Source organism: Lampetra fluviatilis, chromosome 51 (genome assembly GCF_964198595.1).
Source record: "Lampetra fluviatilis chromosome 51, kcLamFluv1.1, whole genome shotgun sequence".
NCBI lineage: Eukaryota > Metazoa > Chordata > Hyperoartia > Petromyzontiformes > Petromyzontidae > Lampetra > Lampetra fluviatilis.
In genome coordinates, this window is record NC_136325.1 from 7,143,889 (window position 1) to 7,167,889 (window position 24,001).

At 49.1% G+C, this 24,001-nt stretch overlaps 2 protein-coding genes across 2 annotated transcripts; both read left to right on the forward strand.

The window, feature by feature from the left end:
- The first annotated feature begins 265 nt into the window (after positions 1 to 265).
- On the forward strand, positions 266 to 10,811 carry LOC144948792 (mpv17-like protein 2). The gene is made up of 5 exons (XM_078878443.1): positions 266 to 558; positions 3,154 to 3,315; positions 5,034 to 5,110; positions 7,351 to 7,479; positions 9,785 to 10,811. The coding sequence occupies exons 1-5, from the start codon at positions 393 to 395 to the stop codon at positions 9,935 to 9,937; spliced, it is 687 nt and encodes a 228-aa protein (XP_078734569.1). The 5' UTR covers positions 266 to 392; the 3' UTR covers positions 9,938 to 10,811.
- Positions 10,812 to 15,885: 5,074 nt separating this feature from the next.
- PHPT1 (phosphohistidine phosphatase 1) lies at positions 15,886 to 23,238 on the forward strand. Its single transcript, XM_078878627.1, has 4 exons — positions 15,886 to 15,948; positions 18,304 to 18,468; positions 21,082 to 21,206; positions 22,589 to 23,238. Exons 2-4 carry the CDS (start codon positions 18,333 to 18,335, stop codon positions 22,679 to 22,681), a joined length of 354 nt encoding a protein of 117 aa, XP_078734753.1. The 5' UTR covers positions 15,886 to 15,948; positions 18,304 to 18,332; the 3' UTR covers positions 22,682 to 23,238.
- Positions 23,239 to 24,001: the final 763 nt, after the last annotated feature.

Genomic DNA, 24,001 nt, shown 5'->3' on the forward strand with positions numbered 1-24,001 from the left:
CTCCTCCTCGCTCTTCGTGGCTCCTCCTCTTCGCTCCTGCTCGTGGCTCCTCCCTCCTTGTGGCTCTTCGTTCCTCATCGGTGGATCCTCTTCTCTGCTCGTGGCTCCTCCTCTTCGTAGCTCATCCTTGTGGCTCCTCCCCCTCGCTCCTCCTCCTGCTCGTGGCTCCTCCTCCTGCTCGTGGCTCCTCCTCCTCGTGGCTCCTCCCTCCTCCACGTGGCTCCTCCTCTACGTAGCTCCTCCTCCCTCCCTCCTCGTGGTTCCGACTCGTTCGATCGCGTGGGGACCCGGCCTCTCCACATCCCAGGGTCTCTCCCCTCGACATCCCTGGGCAACCCAGCCCCCCAGCCCCCCACCACCGCCCCCCAGCCCCCCACCACCACCTACCCCCCATGCTGCGTCAGCTGGGGTCTCTGGTCCCGCGGCTGCTGCGGGGCCGCGGGTTCCTCGTGGCGAACACTGCGAGCTGCGGGGCTCTGATGGCCACGGGAGACGCGGTGCAGCAGTGGAGGGAGAAGCGAGCAGGGAGCCGCGAGCGCAGGGACTGGGTGCGAACCGGTGAGACGCGCGGGGCGTTTGGGGGGTGTTTGTGGGGGGTACGCGGTGGGGACACGGTGAGACATAGGGGGGACACGTGGGGGGCCACGGTGAGACACAGTGGGACACGTGGGGGGACACGTGGGGGGACACGTGGAGACACAGTGGGACATAGGGGGGGACACATGGAGAAACGTGGGGACACGGTGAGACATGGGGACACGTGGGGGGACACGGTGAGACACAGTGGGACATAGGGGGGGACACGGTGGGACACAGTGGGACACAGTGGGACATAGGGGGGGATACGTGGGGACACGGTGAGACACAGTGGGACATAGGGGGGGACACGTGGGAGCACGGTGGGGACACACAGAGAGGACACGGGGGGACACGGTGGGGATACATGGGAACACGGTGAGACATAGGGGGACACGTGGAGACACGTGGGGACATAGGGGGACACGTGGGACACAGAGACAGGGGGTGACGCAGAGGTTCACTGGGGACACGTGCACTTAGAATCTACCAGTAAGACACGGGGCGGGGGGACACGGGGACATTGTGTGACACAGCGTGACACATTGTTGAGACACATTGTTGAGACACATTGTGAGACACACAGGGGCATTGTGAGACAGTGAGACGCACAGTGTGACACATGGTGAGACACATTGTGTGAGACGGACATTGTGTGACACACAGGGTGACACAAGGGGACATTGTGTGACACAGTGAGACACAGTGTGAGACACAGTGTGACACATTGTTCAGACACATCGTGTGACACATTGTGAGACACAGTGAGACACACACTATGTGACACATTGTGAGACAGTGAGACACACACTGTGTGACACATTGTGAGACACACACTGTGTGACACATTGTGAGACACACACAGTGAAACACATTGTGAGACACATTGTGAGACACACACTGTGTGACACATTGTGTGACACATTGTGAGACACAGTGAGACACACACTGTGTGACACATTGTGAGACACACACTGTGTGACACATTGTGTGACACATTGTGAAACACAGTGAGACACACGGGGACATTGTGAGACACGTGGGGACACGGACAGCCACCACGTGGTTGTTAGCGACCTCTGACTAAAGGGTTACATCACAACTCCGGGGTTTAATGTTTGGAGGGCGGAGCTGATGCACATTCGCAAGTTTAACACGCAGCAGCAGCAGTAGGCTCTCGACACCAATATCATCCATAAGAGAGGTTTTTTGGGGTTAGATCGTGTAAGTATATAAATGTGTCGTCAAAACCCGCCACCACCCGACACAGCTAACTAGTAAGGGTTGTCACGTAAACAGAACGTGGCCAATTCGTCACTAGTACAGCACTAGTGTGTAGTGTAGTGTATAGTGTAGTGTATAGCAGAGGTGTGGACTCGAGTCATGTGACTTGGACTCGAGTCAGACTCGAGTCATGAATTTGATGACTTGCGACTCGACTTGGACTTGCATAACAATGACTTTGTCCCACCTCTGGTGTATAGTGTAGTGCAGTGTATAGTGTAGTTTATAGTGTAGTGTGTAGTTTATAGTGTAGTTTATAGTGTAGTGTGTAGTGTAGTGTATAGTGTAGTGTATAGTAGTGTAGTGTATAGTAGTGTAGTGTATAGTGCAGTGTATAGTATAGTGTATAATGTAGTGCAGTGTATAGTGTAGTTTATAGTGTAGTGTGTAGTTTATTATGTAGTTTATAGTGTAGTGTGTAGTTTATAGTGTAGTTTATAGTGCAGTGTATAGTATAGTGTAGTGCAGTGTATAGTGTAGTTTATAGTGTACTTTATAGTGTAGTGTGTAGTTTATAGTGTAGTTTATAGTGTAGTGTGTAGTTTATAGTGCAGTGTATAGTGTAGTGTATAGTGTAGTGTATAGTGCAGTATACTAGTACAGCACTAACCGGTGTACTCCGATGATAAATGTTATTTTGCTGTGCCTTTTTACACCTGATGAAGGAAGCTTGTGTTGCCTCCGAAACGTGATTTAATTGATTTATTTTCATTTATTTTTTTATTTTTACCTACGTGACTTTACCTGAAAAAACCTAAGAGTATAGCTTTATTGACGCTTTTCGTGTGTGGTCAAGTTTAGCGCCAGCGTGGCTGTGACAATTTTACCCGCTGTCGCTCCGAGACAACTTGACGCAGCGTCCATCACACGTACGTCCCCCCACAACCTCGTCCGGGACGGTGGCGCCTGTTCCCCCGCGTCACAACGCGTTTGCCTCGGTAAAGAAAAACAAAAAAGTGGCTTGGCTCCGGAAATATATGGAGTCCACTCCGCAATCTGCACAATGACCTAGCACCCCCCCGCTCCCGCCCCGCGCCCACCAGAACGTCGCTCCGTTTGTCGCTGTCGGCATCGAGCAAAAGTTTGTCGTCGTCGGTGGTGATGGTGGTGGGCCGATCGGGAAGCCCGGAGGTAGCCGCTTAAAATCCATCCGCAAAAAAATCTCCTCCGCGGCTGCCCGACGCCGCAGACGCCCCCTTCTTCTCTCTCACGCCACTTCGTCCGCCCCTGCCCTGTGCGCGTGTCCGTGCGTGTGCGCCTTGTGCCCCTCCTCCGCCCCCCCCACCGGCGCAGCGCGCATGTTCTCCGTGGGCATCGTGATGGGACCCATCCTCCACCTGTGGTACGTCTACCTCGACAAGTTCCTGCCGGAGAGGACGAGGAAAGTGGTCGCCAAGAAGATCCTCGCCGACCAGCTCATCGCCTCGCCGCCCTTAGCGGCTCTCTTCTTCTTCGGTGGGTTTGACGCGCCGCGGGAATGCCGACGGGCGCTGGCCGGCGATCGTTGATCTGTAAACAAAACGCCTCTGAGGCCGGTTGCTGGTCGCGAGGGCGGTCTTGCCAGTGGCCCAGCCTGTGCAAAAAGACCCCCCCTGGATCTGATCTTCCACGGAGGTCATGGTCCCACCCGAATGCGCATCCGCTGAACAAACCGTGGGAGTAGAGCCAGATACCTGATGCACAAATATGGGGGAAAAAGTCCGATCGTGGTGCGACTGTGGTAAACCCACAACATTTACAATTCGAGTACCATGATCTTTCGCCAGTAATTGCAACAAGCCTCGTCAGGCGACAGCCAGAGCTGCAGAGATATTCTCCTCTTCTTGGTTCTTTCGGTAAAGTCACGTAGAAGGGAAATAATAAAATAATAAAAATAAAACATAATAAAATTATTCTCACGACTTTTCGACCAGGTCTGTCGGGGAGACAGCGTCTGACGCTGTCTCCCCGACAGACCTGGTCTTTACCTGAGGACGGCTGCTTGCGTTGTGGCCGAAACGTCGTGAGAATAATTTTATTATGTTTTATTTTTATTATTTCCCTTCTACGTGATGACTTTACCGAAAGAGCCAAGAAGATGAATCCCTGCAGTCACGAAAGCTTTAAATCGAAAAATAAAAGATATTCTCCTGTTTTGGCAAGATGTTAACTACCTCGCCCAGTGTGCAGGAGGTCGTGGGTTTGATCCCGACCCTGTGACGCCTGCTGTGCATTTGGAGTTTGCGGTGTCTCCTTCTCTCCCCATGGTCGCGTGGATTTTTCTCCGGGTCCTCCGGTATTTCCCTCCACATTTCGAACCAACAGCAAACGCTTCGGAGCATTTGGCTGCTATAACTTTCCACGCGATGCCAAGCCACTTTGGTTGAGCCGTCATTTGCGATGACCAGGTCGCTTCTGAATAAGTAGTATTTAAAAAAAAAATAAACACGCTTTAATAAAATGTACCGTACTAGTAATGGAAGAACTCCACGACTCCAGGGAGTGGCCCCGAAGCTTGCCATAACGTAAGGGGCCGTGGTGATTTACAGCAAACGTCAGTTGAGCGTGGACACTTAGACCCAAGCCGAAACATAACGTATAAAAAATAATGTTTAAAAATATATATATATATTTTTTAATGATAGAATGTAGTATTGTCATCAGTATGACGTAAGTATACCAAGTTTGCAGTCGATATCACATTGGGAAGTGGGTTAAAATTGAATTACAAGATTTTAGGATACGACAACAACGACAACAACAACATACAGAGTGAGTTAAATAAAAGTGTGTAAAAAGAGCTTTTACAGCTCCGTGTGGCTCCTCACCTGATAAAATAAAAAGGAGAGTCATTTTTATCGTTCTCGCGTTTGCCCCCAAAGCACCGTCATCGCCACCAAATCACGAGTTTGATTTCTACCTACGTGACTTTACCCAAAGAACCAAAGAGTATGGATTCAGACTCTGTCTTCTCGACAGACCTGTTCTCCACCTGAGGACGGCTGCTTGCGTTGAGGCCGAAACGTCGTGAGAATTATTTTATTATGTTTTATTTTTATTATTTTATTATTTCCATTCTACGTGACTTTACCGAAAAAACCAAGAAGATGAATCCCTGCAGTCACGAAAGCTTTAAATCGAAATTGAGCCTTCTCGTTGTACAAATTCTATCCCTCCGCCGTCCCCGCGTGCAGGAATGGGAGCTCTGGAGGGCCAGAGCGTTAAACATTCCGCCCACGAGTTCGCAGACAAGTTTTGGGAGATGTATATGGTGAGTTTTGGGTTCGTAAATCAGAGCCCCACCGCCCCCACACGCCGCGCTTTCTACGTGAATGTGTTCCACTAAAGGCAACGGCAATAGGCGGTGAGATGTTAACTACCTCGCCTGGTGTACAGGAGGTCGTGGGTTCGATCCTGTCCCTGACGCCTGCTGTGTATGTGGAGTTTGCGGTGTCTCTCTCTCATCATCATCAAGGTGGCTAGGAGATGTTAACTACCTCGCCTGGTATACAGGAGGTCGTGGGTTCGATCCTGACCCTGGAGTTTGCGGTGTCTCTCTCTCCCCGTGGTCGCGTGGATTTTTTCTCCGAATCCTCCCATAGACTCACACAGAGACCCATATAACTCACGCAGAGACCCCCATAGACTCGTACAGAGAGACCCATAGACTCACACAAAGACCCATAGACTCACACAGAGACCCATAGACTCACACAGAGACCCATAGAACTCATGCAAAGACCCATAGACTCACACAGAGACCCATAGACTCACACAGAGACCCATAAACTCACACAGAGACACATAGGCTCGCACAGAGACCCATAGACTCACACAGAGACCCATAGAACTCATGCAAAGACCAATAGACTCACACAGAGACCCATAGACTCACACAGAGACCCATAGAACTCATGCAAAGACCCATAGACTCACACAGAGACCCATAGACTCACACAGAGACCCATAAACTCACACAGAGACACATAGGCTCGCACAGAGACCCATAGACTCACACAGAGACCCATAGACTCACACAGAGACCAATAGACTCACAGAGATCCATAGACTCACACAGAGACCAATAGACTCACACAGAGACCCATAGACTCACACAGAGACCCATAGAACTCATCGTGAGTCCATGGGTCTCCGTGTCAGTCTGTGTATGTACGATGTTGAACTTCTTTCGCACCGTACGTAGCCAACCGCGCTAATCGGAGTTTGCCGGGGGAGAAGGACAAACAAACGAACTAAACACACAAACAGCAGCAGCTCTAAATAAATTAGCTGCATCCGGAATCCAACGCAGCTCAGCGAGCACTCGACGGACACGGTCGGATCTCGCAGGGCCCCGTCCAGACGCGTGCCGGTAGAGACTTTTGCGCCCGCGGTTTGGGGGGGGTGAAGGGGGGGATGAAAGGGGGAAAGGGGGGGAATGAGAGGGGGAGAGGGATGAAAAGGGGGGGGGGGGTGAGAAGGGGGGATGAGAGAGGGGGGGATGAAAGGGGGGGGATGCGAGGGGGGGACGAGAGGGGGAGAGGGATGAAAAGGGGGGGGGTGAGAAGGGGGGGGGTGAGAAGGGGGGGGGTGAGAAGGGGGGATGAGAGAGGGGGGGATGAAAGGGGGGGATGAGAGGGGGGGACGAGAGGGAGAGAGGGATGAAAAGGGGGGGGGGTGAGAAGGGGGGATGAGAGAGGGGGGGATGAGAGGGGGGGGTGATCTCGCCGGGTTGGTAAAGGTGCAGCCCTGCAAGTGCCGTGCTCACTCCACTGCTGGTGGAGGGAGTCCGAGAGCCAGGGCCGTATTATACAATAGGCACTCGCAAACTAGAGGCCCGATCAATAAACAAAAATGTGACCTTTTCTGTTTGTTTGAATAACAAGAAGAAACAACCAAGATATCTTCTTAAATAAATATATTTATACTGGTAGGAACGAAGTGAACCAGCCTACAATAGATTATATCGTCCGTCCGTCCGATGTCCAATTAGGTGTAGCAACATCGCTCCCTACTGCAAACACTTGGTAGGACCCAACAAAAACCTTTAGACTCAGTGAGGCTTTCCTGGCTAAACAAGTGTAACATTCCCTTATAATTCCCTGAGATAGTTTTTAATTAAAACATTTCAATTAAAAATTAACTCACAGCGGCCTAAAGCCTACAGCTAGGCCTAAAGCCTAGAACTAGGCCTCAAACTCTCCCTTCGTATCGTACCCCCCCGTGTGTGAAAGGGAGTTAATCTTTAACAATGTTACATTCCCTGATGCTTTTAAATAGAAACATTTAAATTTAAAGCTTTTACATAAATAATAAAAACATTTAATTTTAAAATTAACTCACAGCGGCCTAAAGCCTACAGCTAGGCCTAAAGCCTAGAACTAGGCCTGAAACTCTCCCTTCGTATCGTACCCCCGCCATTTCATTTTATTATAGCCATTCATTTGTTCGTTCCTACCAGCCCACCCCGCAGGGACCTGTTTCTATTTTTGTTGTTTTTTTTTTTGCCAGATGGATTGGACCATCTGGCCCGCAGCGCAAGCGGTCAACTTCTTTTACGTCCCGTCGTCCTATCGGGTCATCTACGTGAACGTGATCACCCTGGGATGGGACACATTCCTTTCCTATCTCAAGCACCGGGTGAGGGTTGCTGCTGCTGATGGTGGTGGCGGTGTCACAGTTGGCACAGCTGGGTGCATCTGCCAGTCATCTCAGTCGTTCAACCCCCATGGCACCAGCTGGGGGTCTGTCCCGTAGACCTTCAATCGGCGCTGAACCTTCAACACTGTCACGTGATAGCATGCCTGTCAAACCCTTATCAGTGCCCTACCTTCTTACAGACCAATTCACATGCCTGTCAACCTCTTATCAGTGCCCTCTATTTTATTAAAGACCTATTCACATACCTGTCAACCCCTTATCAGTGCCCTACCTTTCGATTTAAAGCGTTCGTGACTGCAGGGATTCATCTTCTTGGTTCTTTCGGTAAAGTCACGTAGAAGGGAAATAATAAAGTAATAAAATAAGAAAAATTAGATTTTATTTATATTATTGCTATATTATTATTTTTATGATTATTTTATTATGTTTTATTTTTATTATTTTATTATTGTATTACTTCCCTTCTACGTGACTTTACCGAAAGAACCAAGAAGATGAATCCCTGCAGTCACGAAAGCTTTAAATCGAAAGGTAGGGCACTGATAAGGGATTGACAGGTATGTGAATAGGTATTTAATTCAGACCTTATTGGTCACCCCGTGCACCCTTATAAATCTCAACGTTCATCCGACAAAGTTCCATCACAAGGGAGAAACACAAACAAATAGACACAAATAAATCCCGTGTTGAAACGGCGATGTACGCCGTATGGACCTGAAAACTAAATTTCCCTGAAAAAGCATACGGGTAAGCCGTGTGGGTTGACAGGTACGTGATGGCCTCAAAAGTGCACCTGGCCTGGCACGGGCGCCGTGGTGACGTCACCGTCACCTAGTGGAGCCAGTGGGGGGGGTGGGGTGGCACTTGCCCCCCCCAATGATCCGATCGAAATCCGTAATTTCGATCAGATCATTGGGGTTTATTAGTAATAAATCGGCATTTTGCGACCCCCACTGGCATTGTGTAGCATATTATTACGTGGCAATAAGTAATGGCAAAGCAGTTATAAGTGACTCACATAATTGTGCGCAGTTGCGTACACAGCACACGTCTTCCCTGAAGGCATCAACAGCTTCAGCGAGCGCGATGCCGATCACAACGCGGTTCGAATTTGACCCTCGATCGATGGCTGCGCCATCGCTGCACACGCGTCGAATAAAAAGCAAGGGACAAGTCCTTCCTTACTAACAACTCCTCTATCATTTTTCATTGCTGGAGCGGTTGCCCCCCTCTACCTGAAATCCTGGCTCCGCCATGGGGTATTGGCAACAGTCAGAGGCGTAGAACTCTGTTTATCTTGGGCTTGTCAGGCTAAATGGTACCATATATATAGATCCGAAAAACATAACAAGACATGGATTTTAATTTTAGAACTTTCGTGACTGCAGGAATTATTATTTGGTTCTTTCGGTTAAGTCACGTCTAAAGATAAAATAATAAATTAAATAATAGAATACGACGTTTCGATTGTGTTGCAATCGAAACGTCGTATTCTATTATTTAATTTATTATTTTATCTTTAGACGTGACTTAACCGAAAGAACCAAATAATAAGACATGGATTCTTGAGTGTTTCAACATTTCTTGTGCTAATGTCAGTTTTTTGTTATATTTTAATACTGTACAGTATAGAATTGCAATTTAAATATACATTGTCTGTTTAAATACACATGAATGGTAAGTTACGAATGCTGGGAACGCATCCTGGCGGCACCAACGTTACAAGCCACTCGATGTGCGACGTTTCGATCTGTACCTCCGTATCGAGGTATCTTCTTTCGTACAGCAATATAACCCGTAAAAACAAAGTTTTTCACTATAAATCCTTTATATGCGTGGCGGCTAGAGTCCTCTCGTCCTCTGGCTTGAGATGGCTGCCACCTATGGGTCAGATGATTGCATTGCACCATTAAGCAATTGGTAATTAAATATAATATTTTTGTCCTAAAAAGTGTAACATTTTGGAAAACATTTTTCACGAAAATTAATTGTCACGCACAACGAGTCTGTGTGGAAAATGTCAGCTCGATTGGATCACGGGAAGTGGGTTAAAAAACGACGGAAAGATTTGCACGGTCGTAAGCAAGCAGGCGAACTTAATATAAAGGATTTAAAAAAGAAAAACCGAGAGGAGAGCGCGAAAGCGACGTCCACACTACGACGTCCACAGGAGACCGAGCAAGGCGGGGGTGGGGCGGGCGGGGGAGGGGGACCACGTTGGCAAGGCGCCACCGAGGAGAGCGTGGGGCTCGCGCTGACCCCTTTGACCTGTTGACCTCTGCAGGACGACAAGACGGACGCGGTCGGAGCAACGGCCGAGCGAGACGTCGGCGAGCGGAGGGAGGCCGCCTCTGCCGCGTGCGCAGCGACCGAGCTGTGCGTGGAGAGGCCGCCCCTTGCCGAGGCGGCCGTGCCGAGCTTGAAGCGGGAGGTTTAGTAGTCGCCGGTTGGGCGGCGGGGGTGCAAAATCGCCCATCGGCCCGTATATGGAAGGGAAGTGGGCGTGCAGTTGCCCGTAGGGGCGTTTCTCTGCCCGTTTCGTGGCCTTGCGGATCGTGAATCGGGGCGTCCGTTGTATCGATTCCGCTCGCGGTCAATCCGACAGCCGCCCCCCCTCCCTGTTGGCGTTTCGATCCGTTGGAGGGTCAATCGCCGCGTCGAATAATTCTCAAGCGAGCCACGGATGCAGTGATCCCATTGGTTGGTGCAGCGTCGTGCGGAGTGCTCCACTCTTTTTGTCGATTGGCCAAATATCTCTCTGCATTCCGTTTTTTTTATCGCACACGACGGCGTGCTTCGGAAGAGAGGCGCTCCAACGAAAACCAGCATCTTCCCCGGATCGTTCGCCATAATGTCGCATTCGTGCCAAAATAACGATTATTTGACGTGGCTTTTAATTTTTTTTATCTTTTCTTCATTCGAGAGCGAAACTTGAGATGAGAAAAATATATTTGGGGATTTGATTTTTTTTGTATTTGCACGCCACTCTTCAGGAATGTAAATATATATTAATTTATGTGTACCGAACGGAGACGGCAAAGGATAACAATACGATTTATTATATTTTAAAGACACGAAAAGAGAACTATCAACGAGAGGTTTCAAAATAAACTACCACTGGAACCATCCGTCACGCCCGAGTCAATTCTAGAACGTACAGTGCCAACGCTACAGTGTTTACCGTACAGAACATTTCTACAGTGCACCATGTTGCGGGCGGGATGTGAACTCCCTCGCCTGGTATGCACGAGATCGTGAGTTCGAGCCCCGACCCTCACGATGCCTGCGTATTTGGAGTTTGAAACGTTCTTACCGTGTTCTTGGTTTTTTCGGTAAAGTCACGTAGAAGGGAAGTAATAAAATAATAAAAATAAAACATAAGAGAATTGTTTAATTTTATTATGTTTTATTTTTATTATTTTATTACTTCCCTTCTACGCGACTTTACCGAAAAAACCAAGAAGATGAATCCCTGCAGTCACGAAAGCTTTAAATCGAAAGTTCTTACCGTGATCGTGTGGATTTTTCTCGGGAGCCCCCTCCGTTTTTTTTTTAATTATATACCCTCCGCATTCAGAATCGGACGCGCATTTCGAGTATTTTGCCTGCTGCTGTGAGTTCCCGCGCGATAAGCCCACTTCGTTGAGCTATCATTTGTGGCCAGGTCGCATCTGAAACACGAGCTACAAAGCTCACGTGGGAAAATCGTAAGTCGCCGTGCGGGGGGTGGTGGCTATGCCCACGAGGCTGCCCCTCTGATCTTTTCGAGGCAGCAGCCAGGATTGGTGGATCGCACGCAGAGAATGTTGCGAAACTCCCTGACTGCGCAGACGTCGGGGGAGACTGCGGGGGCAAGGTCAATCGTTGACTTCACCGTGTGACGGTGTTTTCTCGTCTTAGCGTCGTTCCTGGGGGGGCTCTCTTCCCAGGTGCTCCGGTTTCTTGTCAACGCACGAACACTCAAAGTAAATACTTAATTTGGAGCTTTCGTGACTGCAGGAATTACTCTTTGGTTCTTTTGGTAAAGTCACGTAGAAAGAGAAAATAATCAATTAAATACTAGCGTACGACGTTTCGATTGCAACACAAGCAATCATCATCAGGTATAAATGAAATAGAAACACAAATCTAGTATACTTATTCTAGATTTGAAGCTTTCGTGACTGCAAGGATTCATATTCTTAGGTTTTTTCGGTAAAGTCACGTAGGTAAAAAATTTAAATTAATAAAAGTAAAATAAAAATCACAACGTTTCGGATGCAACACAAGCTTCCATCTTTTGTTATGTAGAAGTGATGTGGCTAGTATACTTAGAAATGGAATGTAACACAACAGAGAGTCGGATAACATAGCAGTCAACACACTACCTGGTTGATTACGTTCTTCCTGAGAATGCTAAATTTGAGAGAGAGATTAAACACAGAACCAGAGACATATAGACAGACATATAAGCAGAGACAGACATCACAGAGATACATCGGCACACAGAGAAACCAAGCCTCTGTGTCGAGCCCTTAAATAGAGAGAGGGGGCGGGGGCGGAGAGAGAGGGAGGGGTTAGAGAAATTAGCATGTCAATGAGTGGCACGCTCAAAGTAAAGGTGAAGGGGGGGGGGTTGTGTGTTGGGGTGAGATCGTGTGAATATAAACGTGCCGTTAACCCACCACCGCCCCAGACACAGCCAATTGGTGAGTTTCGTCACCGCAAACGACACTTTTACATCATGTGACCTCCGTTGCCAGTATCGAATATAAGAATAGGCTTTTACCCTATCTGGAAATAAAACAGTTGTGTTAAGATGTTAAAATACAAAACGGTGCATGATTCCTTGCAAAATGTTTCTGCCTGGTGTTTTAACTTTTTAACACAACTGTTTTATTTCCATAAAGGGTAAAACCTTTTCTTAGACACTTTTTTTTAATTTCCCTTTCGGACCGAGAGTTGTAATTTCAATCGCCGCACAATAGATGGCGGTGGTGACATCTATATCTGCAGAACGTGAAGAACGTGTTACATCTGCAGAACGTGAAGAACCGATGACATCTACATCTGCAGAACGTGAAGAACCGGTTACATCTGCAGAACGCGAAGAACCGATGACATCTAAATCAGAACGTGAAGAACCAGTGGCGTTTACATCTGCAGAACGTGAAGAACCAGTGGCATCTATATCTGCAGAACGTGAAGAACCGGTGGCATCTATATCTACAGAACGTGAAGAACCGGTGACATCTAAATCAGCAGAACGTGAAGAACCAGTGGCGTTTACATCTGCAGAACGTGAAGAACCAGTGGCATCTATATCTGCAGAACGTGAAGAACCGGTGGCATCTATATCTGCAGAACGTGAAGAACCGGTGGCATCTATATCTACAGAACGTGAAGAACCGGTGACATCTAAATCAGCAGAACGTGAAGAACCAGTGACATCTCCAGGAGATTATACAACATTTAAAGCCATTCCCTGTGTTTAGTTCACACGCCGTACAAAGTTTGTAATCGACAGGAGTAAAGTTGAACTTGCGAACAATTCGACTTACGAACAGTACCTCTGAAGTCTAACTCGTTCGTAAGTAGAATGTTTATCTGTTTCAAAACGGCTTCTCGATGTCGTTGAACGCACAGTGGTGGTGGCCACAGTTGTAATGCCGCTGTTACCACAGAGGGAACGTATCTATCATTGTTAGAATTCATTCATGAGAATTCATTCATGAGAATTCATTTGGTCGAGTGTCATCTGTGACACGAGGCAACGCCACGCCGTAGCCCCTCAATAAACTTCGCTCCAAAGACAAAGATCCCCCCTATAGCCTTGAATAGATTTGGGGCAAGTGCTGCCAGCACCACCCCCGGCCGCCTTTGTCTCCCCAGTGGCGATGTTTGTACGCATTCGTTTGAGGCTGAGTCGACCCAGGGGAGGGCCAGGAACGGTTCAGATAATCGTCACCGCTGTTGGTGGTGGCCGTGAGCGGGAATCGAACTCAGGTGGCCGGGTTCGTAGCGCGTTAACCACTACGCTAACACAAAGACACACACAGACACACACACAGACACACACACATATGCGCAATGACAATCAGCTAACGCCACCTCTGTCACCAAGTGGCATCAATGGGTAACAAAGACAAAGATCCCCCGTGTAGCCTTAACAGACTGTAGGGGCAAGTGCTGTTAGCGAGCACCTATGAAGGTCGGAACGGTACACGAGGGGGTGGGTGGGCCAGCACCACGCCCGACCGCCTTTGTCTCTCCAGTGGCGATGTTTACTACACACCGCACCAGGTACTCATTTGAGGTCGAGTCGACCTAGGGGAGGCCCAGGACCGCTTCAGATAATCGTCACTGGTGTTGGCCGTGAGCGGGAATCGAACCCGTGTCGCCGGGTTCACAGCGCAGCGCGCTAACCGCTGCACCACCGCTCCCCGCAATGGGTAACGTCACCACCACCGCAGGTACTCATCAAGTCGCTTGTGGTGGGGTGAAGTGTGGGTAACTCCGAGTTGTGTGGGTAACTCCTAGTTGTGTGGCCCACGTGGAAGAGTAGGCCAAGGACATCGTGGTGACGGCAGCGTGCCACGCGCCGGGACACTATACACTACACTACTATACACTACACTATACACTACACTACTATACACTACACTACTATATACTACACTACTATACACTACACGACTATACACTACACTACTATACACTACACTACTATATACTACACTACTATACACTACACTATACACTACACTATACACTACACTACTATATACTACACTACTATACACTACACTACTATACACTACACTACTATACACTACACTATACACTACTATACACTACACTACTATACACTACACTACTATACACTACTATACACTACACTACTATACACTACACTACTATACACTACACGACTATACACTACACTACTATACACTACACTATACACTACTATACACTACACTACTATACACTACACTACTATACACTACACTATACACTACACCAATGGTCGTTAACCCGGGTTGCGAGATACGGCAAGATTGTTTATTTAGGGGGCAAATAATCGAAAACACAAATTAAGCACGTGACCAATATCATCCATCATAGATTTTCTTGGGGGGGGGGGGGGTTAGAGTCGCGTAAACACAAATGTTGTGTCGTTAAACCCGCCACCACCCGACGCAGCCAACAACGGTAGTGTGACATTTCGATTTAAAGCTTTCGTTACTGCAGGGATTCAAATTCTTGGTTCTTTCGGTAAAGTCACGTAGTAATGGAAGTAATACAATAATAAAAATAAAACAATAAAATAATAAAAATAAAACATAATAAAATAATAAAAAGAAAACGTAATAAAATAATAGAAATAAAACATAATAAAATTTGGATGTAAAGCTTTCGTGACTGCAGGGATTCATCTTCTTGGTTCTTTCGGTAAAGTCACGTAGAATGGAAATAATAAAATAATAAAAATAAAACATAATAAAATAATGCTCACGACGTTCCGGCCACAACGCAAGCAGCCGTCTTCAGGTGGAGAACAGGTCTGTCCAGACTCTGCCTTCTCGACAGACCTGTTCTTCACCTGAGGACGGCTGCTTGCGTTGTGGCCGAAACGTCGTGAGAATTATTTTATTATGTTTTATTTTATTATTTCCATTCTACGTGACTTTACCGAAAAAACCAAGAAAACCGTAGTGTGGTCAGTGTCGCGTGTACATAACGTGGCCCCGAATCGCACGACGTTTCGCCGGCCGTCATTTACAACCGGCATCATCAGGCGGGACGCAAGTCGGTTTTGTTCGTGACGCGGTGAGTGGCACCCACGTGGCCCCCCTCCCTCCCACGTGCCCCCCCCCCCTCCCACGTGCCCCCCCCCTCCCACGTGCCCCCCCCTCCCTCCCACGTGGCCCCCCCCTCCCTCCCACGTGCCCCCCCCCTCCCTCCCACGTGGCCCCCCCCCTCCCTCCCACGTGGCCCCCCCCCTCCCTCCCACGTGCCCCCCCCTCCCTCCCACGTGGCCCCCCCCTCCCTCCCACGTGCCCCCCCCCTCCCACGTGCCCCCCCCCTCCCTCCCACGTGGCCCCCCCCTCCCTCCCACGTGGCCCCCCCCCTCCCTCCCACGTGGCCCCCCCCTCCCACGTGCCCCCCCTCCCTCCCACGTGGCCCCCCCTCCCTCCCACGTGGCCCCCCCCCTCCCTCCCACGTGGCCCCCCCCCTCCCTCCCACGTGGCCCCCCCCTCCCTCCCACGTGCCCCCCCCCCCCTCCCACGTGCCCCCCCTCCCTCCCACGTGGCCCCCCCTCCCTCCCACGTGGCCCCCCCCCTCCCTCCCACGTGGCCCCCCCCCTCCCTCCCACGTGGCCCCTGCGAGCTGAGCGCCGCTTTGCCGCGGTCCCTAAGTGCGGAATCGGCCGCTGCGAACTCCACGACGCGCGAGCCCTGAGAGGTGAGAGCCACGTGTTTGTCTCACTGCGTGTACTGTCTACACAGTGTGTGTACTGTCTACACTGTGTGTGTACTGTCTATACTACTGTGTGTGTACTGTCTACACAGTGTGTATACTGTCTGTACAGTGTGTGTACTGTCTATAATACTGTGTGTGTACTGTCTATAATACTGTGTGTACTGTCTGTACAGTGTGTGTACCGTATACACAGTGTGTACCGTCTATGCAGTGTGTACCGTCTATACAGTGTGTGTACTGTCTATAATACTGTGTGTGTACTGTCTATAATACTGTGTGTGTACTGGCTGTATTGTGTGTGTACTGTCTATGCAGTGTGTGTACTGCCTATACAGTGTGTACCGTCTATACAGTGTATACTGTCTATAATACTGTGTGTGTACTGTCTACACTGTGTACTGTCTGTACAGTGGGTGTACTGTATGTACACTGTGCACCGTCTATACAGTGTGTACTGTCTATAATACTGTCAGCGTGTACTGTCTGCACTGTCTGTACACGCTGAGTCCTGGGTCTCCCCTAGGTCGACTCGGCCTCAAATGAGTGCCTGGTGCGGTGTAAAAAACATCGCCACTGGGGAGACAAAGGCGGCCGGGCGTGGTGCTGGCCACCCACCCCCTCGTGTGTCACAGTGCCCGTAGCCTTCATAGGTGCTGCTGCTACTCGCTAACAGCACTTGCCCCAACAGTCTGTTGAGGCTACACGGGATTGATCATTGTGTTTGGTGTGTGTGGTGTGTTGTGTGTGTGTGGTGTGTTGTGTGTGTGTGGTGTGTTGTTTGGTGTGTGTGGTGTGTTGTGTGTGTGTGGTGTGTTGTTTGGTGTGTGTGGTGTGTTGTGGTGTGTTGTGTGTGTGTGTGGTGTGTTGTGTGGTGTGTTTGTGTGTGTGTGGTGTGTTGTTTGGTGTGTGTGGTGTGTTGTTTGGTGTGTGTGGTGTGTTGTGTGGTGTGTTGTGTGTGTGTGGTGTGTTGTTTGGTGTGTGTGGTGTGTTGTGGTGTGTTGTGTGTGTGGGGTGTTGTTTGGTGTGTGTGGTGTGTTGTGTGTGTCTGGTGTGTTGTTTGGTGTGTGTGGTGTGTTGTGTGGTGTGTTGTGTGTGTGTGGTGTGTTGTTTGGTGTGTGTGGTGTGTTGTGTGTGTGTGTGGTGTGTTGTTTGGTGTGTGTGTTTTGTGTGTGTGATGTGTTTGGTGTGTGTGTTTTGTGTGTGTTTTGTGCGTGTGTTTGGTGGGTGTGTTGTGTTTGGTGTGTGTGGTGTGTTTTGTTTGGTGTGTGTGTGTTTGTTGTGTGTGGTGTTTTTGGTGTGTGTGTTGTGTTTGGTGTGTGTGTTGATTTTGGTGTGTTTGTTGTGTGTGTTGTGTTTGGTGTGTGTGTGTTGTGTGTGTTTTGTGTTGTGTGTGCGTTTGGTGTGTGTGTGTTTGTGTGTGTTGTGTTTGGTGTGTGTTGTGTTTGGTGTGTGTGTGGTGTGTGTGGTTTGGTGTGTGTGTTGTGTTTGGTGTGTTGTGTGTGTGTGTACTCTGTGATGTTGTACTGTCTGTGCTGTGTACTGAATGTGTCTTGTATCCCTGCGTACTGCCTCTGTGTCTGTCTATGTGCACTCTGTGTGGTCTACTGTGATAATTAGCTGTGCGTACGGTGCATTTCATGCGTAGGGTGTGTACGGTGTTAATGTACTGTGTGTACTGTGTGTGTACGGTGTAATTCATTGGTAGGGTGTGTACGGTGTTAATGTACTGTGTGTGATGTGTGTGTACGGTGTATTTCATTGGTAATGTGAGTACTGTACTGTTATAATGTACTGTGTGTGCTGTGTGTGTACGATGCAATTCATTGGTAGGGGGCCGTCCATAAATGACGTCACGCACCTAGGGGGGGGGGTCAGACATTTGTGACGATGTGTGACGAGGGGGGGGTGAGAAATGTGACGTCACATGAAAATGCGCAATTTTTAATAAATATATAATTGCTATAACAACACTGATTGTTATAACAACACAGGCTATACCGGGGAGGCGGGGAATCTTTGTCTTTATGCACTGTGGGGCTAGTGGAGGTCGCCACGGTGGCTAAGAGATGTTAACTCCCTCGCCTGGTATACAGGAGGTCGTGGGTTCGACCCCGACCCTGACGCCTGCTGCTGTATATTTGGAGTTTGCGTGTCTCTCTCTCTCATCATCATCACGGTGGCTAGGAGATGTTAACTCCCTCACCTGGTGTACAGGAGGTCGTGCGTTCCATCCCGACCCGTGACGCCTGCTGCTGTATATTTAGAGTTTGCGTCTCTCTCTCTCCCCGTGTTCGAACGTATTTTGTTCTGGGTTCCCCCACTCCCCCGTTCTCTTAGTTGTCCGCGGCCAGCACCACCCACTGGAGATGTCCCTGAGCGCCGTGCAGGCGGTGGAGGTGTCCCACGACGCCATCTACAAGTACGTCCTGGTGCGTGTCCACGCGCAGGACGGGGCGGCGCACAAGGACGTGGTGCGAGGCTTCCCCTCGGCAGAGTTCCACGGTGAGGAAGGCCGTCGCGTTCCGACCCCGTTGCCGCCACCCCTTGCTGACCGAGCTTGCGTTACGGTGGAGGAAACGGAAGAGCCGGGAGGGAGCACGTGCAGAGCAGGGGGGAAGGGTGCAGGCTCCGTGCAGAAAGGTTGCCCGCGCGCCGCCCCTACCGTCCGTCAATCGGAAACGTTCACCTGCAACGTTAGCCAGATGCAGGTGGCCGGTTTGCAAAGTCCAGCCTCCGAAGTGAGAGGTCTCACTTGGCTCATACCAGAGGTCGCAATCGGGTACCCGATACCCGTACCCTACCCGATACCCGGCTACCCGTACCCGGCCGGGTACGGGTAGCCGTTTGCAACCCTGGTGCGGCCGGGTACGGGTACGGGTAGGCCGTGAGTCACTGGTGAGTAACCGTTTGTCACTCATTTCGGGTAGGGAACGGGTAGGGAACGGGTACCCGTACCCGGCCGGGTACGGGTACCCATTTGCGACCCTGGTGCGGCCGGGTACGGGTACGGGTCAGGAATCAAAACCCGTTTGCGACCTCTGGCTCACACCGATTTTTTTACGTGACGAAATAAAGCAAGGCATTGATTTGAATATTTGATGCACCTGACCCCAGGGGGATTTTTAAGCTTCAATTCGCATGCCTCTAACTCACTGGAGCTGGGAGATTTCTGCTCGTAAACGTGGTGGCACTCCCCAAAGTGATTGCGATGGTACGCGGTGGCTGGGGGGGGGGCGGTTATTTTAAGCAAGACTAAAGATATACTGACACTCGCGACCTTGCTAACTTTAGTTGAAGCAGGTCTTCCGAAAGTGTGGGTGTGTCTGTTTAATGCACAGAGGAAGCTTCAGTTATTCGGTCTTCGTGATTTAAATTAAACGACAGAGTGACCACGTATAACAATACTAATGATTTTGATTTAAAGCTTTCGTGACTGCAGGGATTCATCTTCTTGGTTCTTTCGGTAAAGTCACGTAGAAGGAAAATAATAAAATAATAAAAATAAAACATGAGTAAATAATTCTCACGACGTTTCGGCCACAACGCAAGCAGCCGTCTTCAGGTGGAGAACAGGTCTGTCGAGGAGGCAGACTCTGAATGCGACAGACCTGTTCTCCACCTGAATACGGCTGCTTGCGTTGTGGCCGAAACGTCGTGAGAATTATTTTATTATGTTTTATTTTTATTTTATTATTTTCCTTCGACGTGACTTTACCGAAAGAACCAAGAAGATGAATAACCTCACTCAATTATGAGACTTTTTCACAAGTGTCCTCCTATATTGGAAGTGTTTGGCCTATCTCCTTTTTTGTTTGATAGTTTTACACTAATTTACAATCTATTTTACAAAATACTCCATTAATTCTAGATTTGATATTTTCGTGACCCATACTCTTTGGATCTTTCGGTAAGGTCACGTAGGTGAAAATAAAAATAAATTAAATGAAAATAACTAAATTAAATCATCTCTTTGGCATACCTCAGCGAGTGTTTTCGCTGTTGGTTGTCACCACCTGATGACGGACGCTTGTGTTGCGCCCCAAACGTCGTGATTTAATTTAGTTGTTTTTATTTTAATATGCATGTCTCAGATCCTGGGTGCGTATCTTGCCAGGCGGTTGCAGGTTCTGTCCGTCCACTGCGCGGGAATTAATGCACTTATACAATTTGTACTTGCACAGTAAGGTGTCAGAGTACGCGGACCCGCTGATACGTGACCGATCCCGATTCACACTTACAGTTTGCGACTCGTACTTTCGCTACACGCACGGGGCGAGAAGCCAGGAGTCAAATCACCGCCCCAGCCATCACGCGCGCGATGGGCTTGACGGCGTGTAACTATATCACCAGGCGCAAGAAACGAGTCCAAAGCAATATCTAGTGCTCTAAATAGTGTTATTTATAAATAGTGTTAATAATCTCGTGTTATTTATAAAGTGTTAATAAAATATCTAGTGTTCTATCTGACCCGGATGCTACCGATGATTAGTGAATTATTTACTGTGCACTACCGTACTTTATTACACGTGTGTACATTTATATACATTTTATATCAACCCATACGGTTTACCCCGTATTTTTGTACGGGGAGATTTATTTTTGCAGGTCCATACGGCGTACGGCCGTTTCAATACAGCCAAAAACATATTTTTGTCTGTGTGTTTGTGTTTTTCCCTTGTGATGGGATTTTTTAGGATGAACGCTGAGTATTATAAGGGGCACGGGGTGACCACTAAGGTCTGAATTGGTCTGTAATAAGATAGGCACTGATAAGGGGTTGACAGGTATGTTGTATCCACTCTTACATTGCACATACTACACTCCTATAGTATACGGTAGTATTATATAACACATCGGGTACGGATACCTATGTAAAAAAAAAACATTTGCACTGCGGAGACAAAGGCGGTCGGGCGTGGTGCTGGCCACCCACCCCCTCGTGCACCATTCTGGCCTTCAAAGGTGCTCGCTAACAGCACTTGCCCCAACAGTCTGTCGAGGCTCTTTTTTCTTCGTAGGCGGGTTTTAATTGGCAGCGGTTGTGCAGCGGTTCGTCTTGACGATTCTGATTTCCGTGCCGGCCGGGTGCCGCCCCCTTTCCGCCCCGCCGTGCAGCGGACATCTACGACAAACTGAGCGCCGAGGTGGAGAGGCTGGGCCTGGACTGCGAGTGCCTGGGTGGTGGTCGTATCCAGCACGACTCCGTCACCAAGACCATCAAGGTGTACGGCCACTCTATAGTACGTACCGGCCAGACCAACCGCGTCTCCCCGTGCGGCCACGCTAAGGGAGAGGGGGGGGGGGGTCCGCGCGCAGTTCGGATACCGCTTGCCACTAATGTTAGCCGTGGCAGGGAGTCGAACCCAGGTCGTGGGTTTCACGGCAAAGCGTGCCGACCTCTGTGACAATTCGGCTTTGAACGCAGGCGAACAGGGTCTTGACCTAATAGGGTTTTTTCCCCTTTTTTCTGGCAACAAAACTGACACCTTCTGCAAGGAATCGTGTTAACATTAACCACAATACTTGCAGTCAAATGCAAAAAAAAACAATATTCTGATAATTTATGCATTGTCCTTGAAACTGATTGGTCCACACCAGAGACAGCTTTTCTTAGAGCCTAGTCTCATACGGTGTTCGACCAGATGACGTCGAAAGGCACACAGTTCAAAGACAACGCACCATCAGAGTATTGAGATGATGGGTACAAACTGAGTAATCATTGGAAAGATGTTAATAACCATGTAAAAAAGATTTAACTACACATTTGTACCATCTTATTTGACAGGTACTTTTCTACTTTACCGAGTGTTGACATCCCCAGCGTTTAACAGTACTGCTTTTTAAATCCTTTATATTAAGTTCACTTGCGCGCTTGCTTGCTTGCTTACGACCGTGCAATCTTTCGGTCGTTTTTTAACCCACTTCCCGTGATCCAATCGAGCTGACATTTTCCACACAGACTCGTTGTGCGTGACAATTAATGTTCGTGAAAATTTTTTTCCAAAATTTTACACTTTTTAGGACAAAAATATTACGTTTAATTACCAATTGCTTAATGGTGCAATGCAATAATCTGACCTATAGGTGGCAGCCATCTCAAGCCAGAGGACGAGAGGACTCTAGCCGCCACGCATATAAAGGATTTATAGTGAAAAACTTTGTTTTTACGGGTTATACTTGTTTGTATTTGTATTCTCAGCCAACACCGGTTTAGGTTGAGGTACACCGATTGTTTTCTATTGCCCAGGTCGACGTTCGCCAATTTCTCTTGTAGCCCCGCCCACCACCCCAACACATTCCATTCCCTGGTTACCACATTCAGATAAGCCCCTGCCCCCTTAACTTGTATTTAAGGACTTGTCTCTTGGAATTTTGCCTCACTTGATGCAGTACATTTAGCTGTGACGGTCCCACCTGATGACGGAGACTTGTGTTGCCTCTGAAACGTCGTGATTAAGAACCGAAGAGTATGAATCCTTGCAGTCACGAAAGCTTCCAATCTAGAAAGAAAGAGTAATATGAGCTCGGGGTAAGCATCTACATCATGAGCCCTCCTTTGATGTAGGGTCTTGGACCGTTCGCGCGCAACTCCCGTAATTGTGTGTCTCCCCTGTGCGCACAGGGATTTGGGAAAGCTGACCATTCGGTGACCACGGAGAAGCTGAAGACCAAGTATCCGGATTACACCATCACTCATTCCGATGAGGGCTATTAACGTGGAACCCCCCCGCGGAGATAGCGGTAAACTCGAAAAGGCTTAAGCATCCGCTGCCCCGTACTCAACCACTCCTGAAACGGACGCGCTTTCTCGTTACACTTTGACGTTTTGCATTTTCAATGCACTTCTCCCCGTTTGCTGTCGCGCAGAGCTCGCAACCGGGTACCCGATACCCGTACCCTACCCGATACCCGGCCGGGTACGGGTAGGGTACGGGTACAGCCGGGTATTGGGTACCCGTTTGCGACCCTGGTGTGGCCGGGTACGGGTAAGGAATCAAAACCCGTTTGCGACCTCTGCTGTCGCGTCGGCATGTGCGTGCGTTTATGAAGCGCTGGTTAGTCGCGTTGAACAGGCGTATCTCGGTGGCTAAAGACCACGACAGGGAATTGTCCACTTTTCCTCTACCGACCCGCACCACTACATACCTGTCAACCCCTTATCAGTGCCCCCTGCCGTATTACAGACCAACTCAGACCTTAGTGGTCACCCCGTGCCCGCATAAATCTCAACGTTCATCCTGCAAAGTCCCATCACAAGGAAGAAACACGAACGTATTGAAACGGCTGTACGCCATATGGACCTGAAAACTCAATTTCCCTGTACAAGAATACGGGTGAACCGTTAACAGGAGTGTTGATGTCCACCTTTTTGCAATTGGAAATAAAGGCAGTCTATGACAACATAATGCGCGTATCCTCGAGTTGGTTTTCCGATGAAAAATAAATGAAAAACAAAACGAAACTTCTCCGATGCGTTTTGCATTCGTGCTGCGCGTCTTTCGGCGTGACGTCCCCGACGTTTCGCTCCACGCGCTCGAAGCTTCTCAAGGAACTGGTCGGCTTCGGCTGTGAGTTCCACGTCACCCCTCTCTCGTGCGGTGCAAAGGGCCCACACGGACACATGAGCGCGCACGGTTGGCTACGTGCGGTGCGAAAGAAGTCAAATAACAAATAGACACAGCGAGCGGCAACTCGTTTATGGCCGGGTTGACCTAGGAGAGGGACACGAACCGGCTCAGATGATTATCACTTGACGTTGGCAGGTTCATAGCGCAGAGCGCAAACCCAAGCCAACGCCACTCCTTACACAGAATTACAGACGCAGACACACAACAGCACACAGACGCGCACACACATATGTAACACGTACAATGCACACATCGAGATGCATACACAACCACATACAAAGACAAAGATCCCCCGTATAGCCTTAACAGACTGTTGGGGCAAGTGCTGTTTGCGAGTAGAACCTATGAAGGCCGGCACGGCACACGAGGGGGTGGGTGGCCAGCATTCACGCCCGGCCGCCTTTGTC